The following is a 13,426-nucleotide window of genomic DNA, read 5'->3' on the forward strand; positions in this document are numbered from 1 at the left end:
AAGACCTTCACATGAATATTTCTAGGACTCTGAGTGGTCTTGGGACCACCTTGGTCCCAATGTACATCCACCACTGATTATGACGGTATCTCAAGCTAATCACACACTAATATTTTGGGTAGGGAATACCGCCACCATGCATTCTCAGATGTATACAAGTCATGCCAAGAGAATGATAAGAAGGATATCCCCCAAATCCAGAGTCACAATTGGACTCTAAAAATAGTTTGCGATATGTTTTGCTTTCGGGGACTAAAGATTGAATATTTAAGCAGATGTGGGTTAGGTCAGTTTGTACAATCCACAAAATCTTCCCTTGCAAAGTTGGCAATCAATTCCTACATCACACACGAACCTAAAATACAATCTCACATAAAAAGTCTTAATTCTTTCACCCACCCTATACTACCCTTATGCAGAAAGGAAAATTTTCACCGTTCTCTTTAAAGAGTCTGGTTGTTTTAGGTATCACTAGAAATTACGCCCGCGCGTTGCTGCGGGAACCAACTGTTTCAGGCGTAATCGGATGAATAAAACATATTTAAGTTGAATAAATTCAACACAATTATGAACAAACAGAATGATACATGAGTGAATGAGGTCGATAAGACGAACAATTTTGCTTTTATATACATTCAAGTGAGCTGGCATATAAACACATTGTACAATGAATGAGAAGAAACTGAACGTCTTTGATTAGAAAGATATAGTTTCCAAAAAAATTCTGTTTCCTTAAGAAACAGAAGAAACACGTAGTTCACACATAATATGTGTCCTACAGTGTAGGCAACCATTTCAACAGGTAATGGCAAGAAAAGAAATTAAAATATTAGGCATATGAATGCAAGCTTACAGAAACTTTGTTTTTGTACACTTTCTTCTCCCTTCAATGACAATTTGTTTCTTATCCAGAAAAATAAAATGAGCAGGTCAATGATACTCACATGTGCAAAATGCTATCCTATGGTCTAAAGCTAACTAAGTTTATAAGTGTAAAATCCCTAATTTCACTGTATTTGGATTGATCATAGTTCGTGACTTGTTAAACTTGATATCTCCTTGTACACTTTGGGAACTTGACAGCTTAAAGAAGTGCTCATAAAAGCAAATTACACAATATCTACTGAAAAACTTAAGAGAAGGGACTCAATTAGTCAACAAACAGGTGCCTCACACATAAATATTAAAGACCAAAGAGAGAAAACCAAGCCGAACTCTTCAAAATTCGTTGGCACACATGCTTCATTGGCTCAATTGAATGTATAATGCATACTTAGATACAACAATTCGAGCAATAGCTCAGAAACAGTGCTGAAATTCCATTAGCACTAATCACACACTGCCGGAACAGAGATCCTAGCAAAGCTATACCAATTAAATGACAAAGACTAAAAACCACAGACAGGAAAAAAAGAAAAAGAATTATCAGACAGCATGATTCAAATATAATTTTATTAGGGTTGGTAAAAGCACAACCCATCCAGCACTTAGAACACACAGTGGGATTTAAAAGCAGGTCTTTCTTGATTAGAAGCTCATATGTCTTGCACCTAATTTTCAAACACTCAAGCGTCAGTGTCTTAATACTTCTAACCCACAGTCTAAAACAGAAAGAACCTCATTTGATGAAAATGCCAAAATTTTCTAAGAATGGAGTCCAAAAATTTATAACATCAACCTCATGCGGGGACTTGGCTAAAATTTATTTTTAAGCATCCAAAAAGCCATTAAACTAAACATAGTTATTCTTCGTACCTTTGTATGAAGCTCACACAGGAAAACATAATGCATTGCTACATGCTAGGTTGGAATTTCGGGGGCTAGATTAGAGCCACACTTGAGTTCGACATCGAAAGTGAGGCTTCGCTGGTGTGTTTCCACACCACATGCTCTGCAAAAGAGACAATCTCAGAATCAAAAACACATAAATAAGAAATATACACTATATATATAGCAAGAGAAACTTAAGAAATGAAAAGTTCAATCAAAGTGAGTGAAGTGAACCTTTTTTCTTTTTTTAACCCAAAGCATTGAAAGTAGAACAAACCATTCTTTTGTCCTCTTTCTCCCCTCTTCTTGTGTCCCCCACTCTTTTTCACCCTTTGAAACAATAACTGATAAGGAAAAATAAAAAATTACTATTGAATAATCTAACAAATCATTTAGCACCATCGGTTGCCAACTTGCAATCTTGAGTCTACTAACATTCCAAAATTATTATCAGCAAGTCTCCATATAACCTTTTTGATTTGCTTCTTTTCCTCCTATTTCCCAACCAACAACACATTTCTTATCATCTTTCTTCTTCACATATATGACAATAAACAAAAAAAAACAATGTGCAAAAGATACAAAAAGTAACAATAGCAACTTCATATTTACCATTTACACTTGTAGTAAAATCTCAAAATATTTCAGAAATATCATATGAAATGCACAATGTTACAAATAAAATTGATTAATTAGCACACCAAAAAATAATGATAGTGGAGAACAGGAAATAACTATAAAAAATTAAAAATGTCAATAGACCAGGAGAAAACTACTTTAAACAAAATGAAAACTCAGAATTTAGGATAAAACGAAGGAAAGAAATCAAACAGAAAAGAAGACAAAAGAGAAGTAAAAAATTAAAGCAAAATACCTGAAGCTCGGTGAGATTCAAGCTTCGAACTGAAAAAAAAAACATTCAGTGGTCAACACCCAACCACTAATTAATTAAGTGGTGATCATGAACATGTGAATAAAATTGTAGAGGTTAATTATACGGAATCTTACCGCCAAAAAATAAAAAATAAAATAAAATAAAATAAAAACTAATTGAAATTATGTGTTGTGCACAGTGATATCGAAGAAGAAGAATTTCTATTTAAATTACAGATTTTCAATCAAATGCGGAATATACAAAGCAATTTTATTTCTGATTTGAATATAACCAACTAAATCCCACGTTGTATCAGTATCAATGGATCCAACATGGTGACCATCTGCCCCTCAACTATTCATATCTGCAAACCCTCGTCTAAAGAAAAATTCATCCAGAAATTAATCACTGAGTATGCAAGGTTGGCATGCATATTCACGTTTAATCGTGGCCATGATGATAGGAAATAAAAAAAATACGAAAACAGGAATGATGTACCTTTACTTAGATTTCAGGATTCTAAAACCTGTTGCTGAGATTTGAGAAACATATGAAATGTGTTTCATGATTTCAAATTAGATTTGCATAAGAGTTCAGAAACGCAGACATCCCTTCTTTGCATTCCCCTAAATGCTAAACACTAAACCCTAAACCCTAGGCTTTCAACACCAAAACACCGAAATAGTACCAGAATTTTGCAATGTGCAGGGAATATACTAAAAAAACTTAAACCACAATCAAGCACCGTCTATCTAAACAAAATCAAAGAACCCAAACCACATACAAAATCTCCAAAATCAATTTACGCATCCCCTAAATATATAATAATAATAATAATGATTCTAGTAGAAATTCCAATCCACTACAACAAAACACAGAGCTAAAACAACAAAACACAGAATACCAGGTATTGCTGGATGTAGATATCCAAAACAGCGGCACCCATCAATTGATCTAATTACGTATCCATTCCCTATCCATGGCATACAAAGTATGTACTCCCTGTTTACATGTTATAAAACATTTAGTAGACCATCAATCAAAATTAACAACCCTAATTGTTGTATACACCAAGCTCTCCAATTGAAAATGTTTAATTAAATTTTCCAACTTAAAACCCTAAATTAAATTCTACAAATTGAAATAGCAGAAACAGAATTAGAGAGAAGGAAGAAATCACTGACCTTCGAGTTGTTGAAAGCTCTGATGGGTGTTTCTTTTCATCCAACCCTAAAAACAGAACCCACAGTTGTAATATAATATCCAATCATTGGTCAAGAATCAAATTAACCCAGCCTGTGTATAGAAAAATTGAACAAATTTAGACATTTATATGTATGTATATTCCAGTAAATGCACTGAACCCTAAATTGCAAAACTACGTCAGACTGATTGAAGAAGAGAAACAGAGAGGGAGAGGGAGAGTGTGTGGGACAGAGAGAACCCTAAAAACAGAACCCTCTGGCAACCTAATACAAAATCAAGCCAACAAATTCCATTTCAATTTTGACAAAACAAATCGAAAAAGAATAATGAAAACCATAACGAATTACAGAGGAACTGATGGGTTTATGCATCAGTAACGTGATAAAACCCAGAAACACAAAACATAATATGTATCAGCTTAAAAAACCCAAATAAATAAATAAAACACTCAAATTTCTATGTAAAAGCGAACATATTTTGACCCCAAAACAAAGATGTCATATATGGAGGAAGAGAGAAGCGATAGAGAGGGAGATACTAACTCAACCCCACCATCTCTTTGCAGCCAACACACTCATTCCCTCAACCCTACCCTCAAATCTTGTACCCAATCAACTCTCTATGTCCCCCTAATCGTACACCCACCGTCACCTTCTCTCGGCAACCAACCCCTTCTCCTCTCTCCCCCATATCACACCCCACCCTGTGAGGGCACTGACAGCAGACCACCTCCCTAGAAACCGGCCCTAAAAACCCATACCCATACCTCCCTTACCCGTTCCCTTTAACCCTTGCATAAAATCCTCCCATCTCTCTCTCTCACCCTTGTCCCAGCTCTCTGTCTCTGCAAATCGAAGAAAACAAACCCTAAACCATATCCCTAAAATCCCGCCTAAATCCTCCCACACTTCTCTTGGACACTCCCTATCTCTCTCTGCAATTCCTAAAACAAATCTCCTAAATCCTATCTCGAACACCCCCATCTCTCTACAAATCGCACATACAAAACCCCAAACCTAATCCTTGAAATCCCACCCAAACCTAATCCCTGAAACCCTTTCTCTCGGACACCCCATACCATAGAAAATGAATCTGAACTTTAGTTAATAAAATCACAAGCCGCCTTCTCTCTTCCTACCTTTTAACAATTCACCAGTAAGATTATCTCAATAAAAACTTGTATTAGCAAATCCAGTGACGAATGATGTGAAACTGAAGCTGTGAAAGCTTATTTTGAGAAAGAATGAAAAGCCGTCTTTCTACAACTTGAAACCAAAATTTAAGTGAATGGCCCTGTAACCAAGGTTATTGAACATGATTAACTATCCGCAATATGACGACTATCCGCTACCCTCAACCTTGTAACCTGAATCAAGCTGGTTGCACACATACCAATAGAAAACCAAAATATCAATGTTTGGGGAAGTTACCTTATTTGAAATACCACTAAAAAACAGAGTATACTTTTAGGCAAATATTGTTTAAACACCCAAACATAATTCATGATATGTGCCAAAAAGAAAATACCTCTCGATTAGATTTCTTTCGTTCACGAACTTTCTCCCTGACAAACTCCTGAGATAAAACCAAAAAAGAAAATAAGTCACAACTGATGCAAGTAGAGGGAAGGAGGCAGAGAAAAGTAGGAATTTATGAGTACACCACTCCTGTTTTAGGTTCCCAACTTATAAGGATGCTAACTTCATCATATAGGACAACCGTTAAAACACATTTCTTTCCGAAATTAAATTAAGAAAAAAGTTCGACACTCACATGCCACAACACAATGTTACATAAAGTAATCTTACCATCACAACCAAATTGACACAAAACTTCAAACAATCCTTTTGAAAGCGAAAGTCAAGTGATTAATCAAATACTCATTTTCTGAAAAAGAAAAAACCCAACAAAAATATATAAAAAGTAAAAGTACCTAAGTTCCCAATAGTCCAATCCATCAGAAAAATACAAACTTGCACATGTTTGAGTATAAGAACCATAAGAAAGAAGCAGGGGATGCAAAATTTTGAGAATGGGTCTAATAATACTCATCAAGTACAGATAATCAAAGTTAAAAGGAGGTAATAAAGGTATAGAAAAAAGAAGAATATATTCTACAAATGAATGAAACAAAAGATGGTGACACTGGAATGGAAACACTTCAGGAGGCCAGAGGAAGAGGGACAATACTATAGCAAATAAATTGATAATGCTTGTGCTCTCCTCTGTTCTTTCCCAAGTCGATCCTACAAACAAAAGCACAGACAAAACTTAAAAAACGATGCCAATCAATGACAGCTAAATTATCCCCATCCTGAATCTTTTATAAAACAAAGCACCAAGAAGATTTCAACAATAAATATTTCATACGACATTTAACATAACAAATATATTAACTTTAGATTCTAGACTTCAAATAGTTAACATAACAAATACAAATTTAACCATCATCTCTCTTATCCATTGCCTTTTCTACTATAAATGAAACCGGATATTAAATAACTGACCGTTTTACATTGGCAGATTGCAATTTCTTTGGAAATTAGTCATAAAAGTTAATACATTTCATCACTCCATTTCTGACTTATCCTCTTATCAACTGTTGTGCACCCTAATCCAAAGAATGGAAATTTACCCGCCAAATATCAAACTGGATATATAATAACTGGAAATTTTCCATTGGATATCTAATAAATTTCAATTACTCAATTTCTATGCAACCCCAAATCCAAATACCGTCTGTTGCTCCAAATATCAATGCAAAGATGCAAACTTTTTTACGCTACAACAACAACCATACAATTTTAATAAAACCCACAAAAACCAAGTAAATAAGCAGATTTTTGGCAAAAGCGCTTAAAATACACTCACCAGAAGCAACAGTGGAGGATGGGATTGGAGCCATTGCTGTGGTCCTCCTGGAGGTGCAACTTAACATCTGATACAACGGTGTTGGCGGAGGAAAAGGCAACGCTCTGGACAATCTGACCTCTTTGGCGGCGGTTGTGAGGCAGTTGAAATCTACCGGCCTCGGTTTATCCATTGCTATTTTTTTTCATTGGATCTCCCATTCGGTCTCACTGTTGTTATATCCGTTTCTGTTCTTCCTTGTCAATCAGGATCTGCACCCCTGAAAACCCACAAAGACATTAGAAATGGAACCCACTGCATATCTTATGAAAATAGCGTTGAGCCTTGAGGTGTCCTCACAAACCTAAGGTATGGCGCAGTTGGAGTTTTCGACAACATGAGGAAATGTGTAACCCCCATAGGCCCAGCCACATTAAAAAAGTCTCTAAGATTGTTCCGCCTCTTCTCCTGCAAAAACATTGCGGAAAAAGCTCAACTCTTTACTTCAGATTCTTACTTCTCATTTTCATCAGCTCTTCAAATCAATTAAAATATAAACAAATCAAATATCATAAAGCATTGCAAAATATATTAAGACCGGAACGAATATTTGCATACCTTAAGCTTAAAGGCAGTGTAGGGAAGCACCAGTTTCCTCAAATCAGCTTGAAGCTGCTTCAGAGGACCAGGCAACTTGCATCTGGAAAACACAAACCTCCTTAGGATTTTATCCCCTGTGATATGGTCCATATTAGCCTGCTTCTTTGTCGAAACTGACTTCACAAACACGTTCTTCTTCTGTTTTCAAATTTTCAGAAACACAACAATCAACTACGTCTCCGAGATAATTAACAAAACAAAACAAACAAACAAACAAAAAAACCTCTTTGATTCAGTTTTCCAACAACCAAACAGAACCTAAAAATTTCAAGCTTACATTTTTTAAGGCAGCCATGATAGCGTTTGCAATTTCAGGTCCGTAACTTTGTGATTAATACTGCAAAAAATTAAAACAAAAAAATTAAACGCATTTAGAGTAGAGAGAGAGTGAATTTATGCTAGGTATTCGTCAGATAATTAAAACTAATTGAAAAATTAAACAAAATTACCTTTGGGCGTTTAGGGTTTTGGGGGATCTCTGTCTCTGTGTGAGGTTTTAGACGAAGGAAGGAGATGACTGAACGCGCGAGGCAAATTAGGTTTGTTTATTAGGCGCATCCGAATCGTCTAATCATACTAAGGAAATCAGCATCCAGAACACATACAGTCAAACTGGAATGCGCAGGGAGAAGCGAAAGAAGAAAAAGAAGATCGAGAGGGGGTAATTGATAGCTTACATGACACTGGTCGTGGTCGGAGTTGACAGAAATCAACGAAGTCCTGTGCGATTTCATCGTTGTGAGCCGTGAGAGAGAATACGATGGTCAAATCACGATTTTATCACCAGAAGGTCGACTGTTCCAAGTTGGAAAACAGAAAAATTAAAATTCAAGAACAATAAACTAACAGAAACCAATTACAGATGAGGAAACAATCAAATTACCTCAACAAAAATCCATGATTATTCCATGAGTGCTGATTCTATGGGTTTTGAAGGGGGAAAGTTTTTTTATTTGAGATGGAGGATGTTCGATCTGGGGATTTTAGGTGAGCAGATGGGATCTGAGGGAGAGAGAAAGGGGAGGAAGAGAATGGTAAAGTGACGATCGCACCCTGCCTTTCCACGATCATCAACACGCAGGTATCATGATCAACAGCAGAGAGAGTCAGTGGCAACCTTGTAAATAAAGTGAAATTCGGCCCAAAACACTGTTCATTTCTACAGTGCAATTTTGCCAGCTTCTTTAGACTAAAGTAACTAGGTCATCTACGATTGGTAGCAGTTAAAGCTTTTAGTGCTCCCTAATTCCAGTGAATCATAAATTACAGAGGTCAATTTAGAATTTAAGATGAAGAACCTAACATATGGTGACAATTTACAAAGAAATATAAAGAAGAAACCAAATCAACAAGGCATTCCATTGGAAAGAAGTAAATATATATACTAATAATGGCACACTCAAAATCGCTCAAAATATTGCGTTCTATGTAATCAGGGTTGTCCAAAACACCCAACACGAAACCCAACCCCGCCAAGAGTAAACAAAAAGTGTGGCATCTGGGTTGAGCCTCCTGAAGTTACTTGCGATGTATTGGTAAATGTACATGTAAAGTTATAAAGGTGATGAAAACCATGAGGATAATTCTGTCTCTATTTCCTACTATTTCATCAGGATGTAATGCAAATGGTGATGGGCTTGTACATTTCGAAATGACAACTAGCATTTGTAATTTTGTATCATACGTGTGTGCAAGCTTGATTCAAACCAAAGAAATCTTTTCAGCAGAGAAACTGCATGGCTATACTCGACATTCATGTATTGGTAACACTATATATATGTTTATGATGTACCACTGGTATATAATATAAAAGAGGCATGCCATTCAGCATATTCTTACCTCATGTTTTCGTACAACAAATATATTCACGTATAGGTAGCACTATATATGTTTGTTTATGTATGTATCACGGGTATATAATATAAAAGAGGCATGCCATTCAACATAATTTTACCTCATATTTTGGCACAACAAATTGCAGACAGCTTGGATGTTACTTCCTTGGTTCAAAATTTCCGTTTCTAGTAGCGTTTAGATATTCTTGGCATAGAGCACTTGTGCTTCCGGTCGTGATAAAGTCTCAATACAACAGCTGCAGTTTCTTCTATTGCTTTTCCTGTTACTTCTGCAATCAACAAAATACGAGCACGATTAACTTAGGCAACGATTACCATACCAATCTTCACATTACCAAATTGATGCATAAGAGGAAAACCGAAGAAGAACACTCTAAAAGAAAACCGATATGTGTAAAGATGTGAAAGTGCAGTATTCTCACCAATTACTGGCCAGACAGGATTCTGTGCAAGAATCCTTCGAGCAAACTCCAGCTCCTGTCTGACATGAACCATCTCGGAATAGTTACTCTTCATTCCTTCACTGAACCCCAGAGTCTTAGCTCTTGCCGTTCTAATTGTTTGCAACACTAGAGGATTGATAGTCAGACCAAAAACCTTTTCCGGGTCAACCTCAAAAAGGCTCTTTGGCAGCTGAACCCCGATCACAATAGGCACATTTGCAACCTTGTAACCTTTTTGCGCAAGATATATTGATAATGGGGTCTTCCCAGTTCGTGAGACCCCGGCAAGAACAATGTCAGCCTTGTGCAAGTTCTGGGGCAATGCCCCATCATCTTGTTTGATTGAAAACTCAATGGCTTCAATCCTACGAAAGTACTCATCGGTGAGAGGAAAGCTCCGGCCTGGTGCCCCACGAGGGAGGCCGGAGGGCAAAACGCCCAAATGGGTAGCAATGGCCTCAGTGATTGGACCTAACATATCTGTCATTGGTATGCCCCAGTGCATGCATGCTTGCCGGGCAGAGTCTGCCATTGACGGGTCAGCTAAAGTGTACACAAGCATAGCACCTTCTTTTGCTGCTTGCTTTACAATCTCCATCAACCTCTCTACATCATCAATCTGAAAGATTTCACAATACCCCATTTTGCATTCTAAATTAGAATCAACACAGGGCAGTATCAAGGATTACAAAATTAGAAAATTCATATTAAGTACTGATTTGGTCTACTTTCATTTCACTTAAGCCACAAACATCATAATAGAAGAGATTATAAATTTATTAGAAAAATTAGATTAAGTACTAATTTGAGCTATTTTTTCACTTGAGCTACAAAGATTATAAATTTATGAGAAAATTTGGATCAAGTACTAATTGAAAGCTTGCCACCTCAAGTCCTAGTCAGCAGTTTTCATAGTCAAAACTGTTTACCTTCATTAGTGGTGATCTAATATATAAATACTACGTGCAGAAAATCATTATTGTTCAGTTTCTCCTTACTAATTAATTTGTGGGTGTTTTTTTTTTTCCATTTAAGCTATAAACATTATATTAATTTTGATCAATTCAGTTTCAGAATATCATCGATTATCTAATCGCTATGCCGTCCATATCTGATCACTCCACAATTGATATTTAATTTTGATCAATTCAGCAATTGGGTTTTGATGTTTGATCATTTTAGCCAATTTCCCAATATTATAAAGCAACGAACTTTACCCCAGAAAACAAATGGGTATTAACGGCGCAGCCCCGATCGACCAAGCAATGCTCGAACTGCCCCAACGCGGCGTTGACAGAGTGCTCCACCGTCCATCCAGTTCCGTCAGAAACCATGTATATCGACTTCCCCGCTGTAGTCTCCGCGTCATCGTGACTGCCGTCACTTCCCGATGAAGTACTATAACGAGGATCTAGCGATACGCCGTCGCTGGGATGCAGCGGAGGGTTCGGCTCCAGAAATTGGGTCCTCTGTCCCGCGCGGTCCAATTTCCGACCCGAGCGTATGGCCCGTGCCCGGGACCATCGTGTCAGCTGAGGGCTGCCCTTGATTTTCCGCGCATGTGGGTCGGAATCGGGTTCGGGTACGGAGGAGGAGGCGGCGATCAGAGGTTTGAGGATTGGCTGGGGATTTGCATGACTGGTTCTGCGCGCGGGAGCGAGGTTCGGGAAGTTGAAGGTGGAAGAAGCATTCATTATTTTATTTTATTATTATTTAGTTCTCTTTTTCCATTTTTTGGATCTTTATTTTTGCCTGAGATTTTTTCTTGTTGTCGGGTTTGGGTTTGGGCCTAGTGGGCCTCAGCAGCCTATTAAGCAGGCCTCTTCTTTTCAAACACAAATATACCCATGTATGAGTCAAATGCCTCTAAAGTTTAAACAGCCGAATATTTCCCTCAAGTTGAAAGTTGTCCTTAAATTGCTAACAAATCAAACATAGTGACCAAATTGATGGAAAAAATAAACAAATGAGAGTGACCAACAATGAAACTAAGTGTCACTCTCGTTTTTTAATATGACTATCACATTGTCACATAATGTTATCGTATAACTTTATTACAAACCGTGTGTATAACTTTGTTAATATTATACTTAGATTTATAACAAATAAAGATTAATACCGCGTAACAATGTAACTCGCACATAAAAAAGTTATCGTATAACACCAAAAATGCATTTAGTCAACATGGATAGCATTCGAGAACTCCCACATTCAATGAACCTCCTGGTAGTTGTTAAATATAAACAAAAGAGGACCCAGAAAGAAGATGGATTATCACATCCTAACAAGTCGTTTACTTTCAACTTAACTTCTTAATTAGAAATTTGGAATCTTTTTTTATTTTGTTTTTCTTTTATTATCTTAAGAACTTCAAGTATTCTTGTGGATACATTAATCCGACAGAGAGAGGACAACACAATTGCATGTACAAAAGTTAAAACGTATGAAATTACGGTTTGTTTATGATGTGTTGAAATATTTCACATTGATCGTATCTTAGAGAAAAAAAAGTTTAAATATTATAACTCCACTCTACCTAATACCTAAATCTTTTGTGATAAAATTTCACACCTGACGAATTATGCAGGTGATAATTAATAAGTTGAGGGTAATATCGATATTGTTAGAAGTAAACATTCAATCCGTCTTTCTGATAATTTAACAGAATGTCACGGATAATTTAAGCCTTTTTAAAGAGTGGGATGATGAGAAACGAAGGGGTAACTAAGACGGTTAAGTTTCAGCACTCTCCAGTCACAATATGCAGAGAAGGGAGTATCAAGAATCCAATAATGTAGGGGGGTAGCCACATGATATAAAGGCCCTAGGATCTCATATAGAACCGAAGGTGTCGCGTGACAATACTTTTTTACACGATATATTTATATTAGGAGAATTGAGAAATAAATTGTTATTTTTTTTTATAGGAAATAAATTGTTATTAAACTTGTTATTAACTAATGAGATTCAAACTTAATATCTTATTTATATATAAAGAAATATTTAAATATTAAATTTTTTACTAACAAGATTTAAACTTAAACATTTATAAATGCATAAAAAATAGGGAAGTATTATTCGCACTTCAAAAATTTTATTTTACACTCCTCACAAGTGTATTTTTCTTTCCAAATATAGAAATTTGGAACGTAGAATGAGATTTTTAAAATTTCAAAAACAATTTTCAAAAAATATTATTAGATTATAATACTGTATGTGACGTGACAACATGTTAACATCGAGTGTAAAATTGAAAAGACCGGCGCACATTGGGCCTCGTAATAAAAACATGAAGATTGTACGTATCAAATCTTAATAAAAGAGCTTCCACTAATTGAAATGACATGACATGACATGCACAATCCATTTTATATCTTCCTCTCTTTTTTATGGTCGTACAGTTTATTGATTTTTATATTTAATCATAAGTGAAAATATCATTAGGTGGTTAAGAGTACGAAACTATGACATCAATCATGTCATCTAATCATATACAAGGATTTGCCTTCTTGAGAGAAATGATAAGGACGCTTTGATAAAGTGAGATTCTTTATGAATTATTTTTATTTTATATTTTAGATGTATTTTTTTTAATAATGGTAGTATAAAAATTATGTCAAAAAAAATGAGATGATGGAAAATCTTACTTTTGAGAAAGTTTTCTTAGCATTTCTCTTGCCCATAAATGATTACTTCATATGACTTTTTGTAAGTCTACCAAGCAATCATTGATATATGTTAGAGAAAAGAGATATTCTATGATCTCT

At 35.9% G+C, this 13,426-nt stretch overlaps 3 protein-coding genes across 11 annotated transcripts; all 3 read right to left on the reverse strand.

The window, feature by feature from the left end:
• Positions 1-476: 476 nt before the first annotated feature.
• On the reverse strand, positions 477-8,544 carry LOC137728712 (uncharacterized). Of its 9 annotated transcripts, none has more exons than XM_068467459.1 (14): positions 8,244-8,544; positions 8,038-8,155; positions 7,810-7,936; positions 7,638-7,697; positions 7,319-7,495; positions 7,065-7,168; positions 6,722-6,980; positions 6,041-6,096; positions 5,378-5,425; positions 3,829-3,874; positions 2,645-2,673; positions 2,005-2,114; positions 1,756-1,891; positions 477-1,550 (listed from the first exon to the last, which is right to left on the reverse strand). In XM_068467459.1, the coding sequence occupies exons 7-13, from the start codon at positions 6,891-6,893 to the stop codon at positions 1,801-1,803; spliced, it is 552 nt and encodes a 183-aa protein (XP_068323560.1). In that variant the 5' UTR covers positions 6,894-6,980; positions 7,065-7,168; positions 7,319-7,495; positions 7,638-7,697; positions 7,810-7,936; positions 8,038-8,155; positions 8,244-8,544; the 3' UTR covers positions 477-1,550; positions 1,756-1,800. The 9 variants fall into 9 exon arrangements, 7 of the variants coding, with proteins under 7 accessions (XP_068323560.1, XP_068323558.1, XP_068323556.1 ...); XM_068467457.1 differs by having other exon boundaries at positions 7,319-7,498; positions 7,810-7,877; positions 8,244-8,541; XM_068467455.1 differs by having other exon boundaries at positions 7,319-7,498; positions 7,810-7,927; positions 8,244-8,541.
• Positions 6,962-7,655, reverse strand: LOC137728602 (peter Pan-like protein). The gene is made up of 4 exons (XM_068467337.1): positions 7,638-7,655; positions 7,319-7,498; positions 7,065-7,168; positions 6,962-6,980 (listed from the first exon to the last, which is right to left on the reverse strand). The coding sequence occupies exons 1-4, from the start codon at positions 7,653-7,655 to the stop codon at positions 6,962-6,964; spliced, it is 321 nt and encodes a 106-aa protein (XP_068323438.1).
• A 621-nt stretch (positions 8,545-9,165) lies between the features above and the next one.
• LOC137728711 (probable pyruvate, phosphate dikinase regulatory protein, chloroplastic) lies at positions 9,166-11,353 on the reverse strand. The gene is made up of 3 exons (XM_068467453.1): positions 10,877-11,353; positions 9,639-10,278; positions 9,166-9,485 (listed from the first exon to the last, which is right to left on the reverse strand). Exons 1-3 carry the CDS (start codon positions 11,351-11,353, stop codon positions 9,382-9,384), a joined length of 1,221 nt encoding a protein of 406 aa, XP_068323554.1. The 3' UTR covers positions 9,166-9,381.
• Positions 11,354-13,426: the final 2,073 nt, after the last annotated feature.

Source organism: Pyrus communis, chromosome 3 (genome assembly GCF_963583255.1).
Source record: "Pyrus communis chromosome 3, drPyrComm1.1, whole genome shotgun sequence".
In the NCBI taxonomy this organism is placed as follows: domain Eukaryota; kingdom Viridiplantae; phylum Streptophyta; class Magnoliopsida; order Rosales; family Rosaceae; genus Pyrus; species Pyrus communis.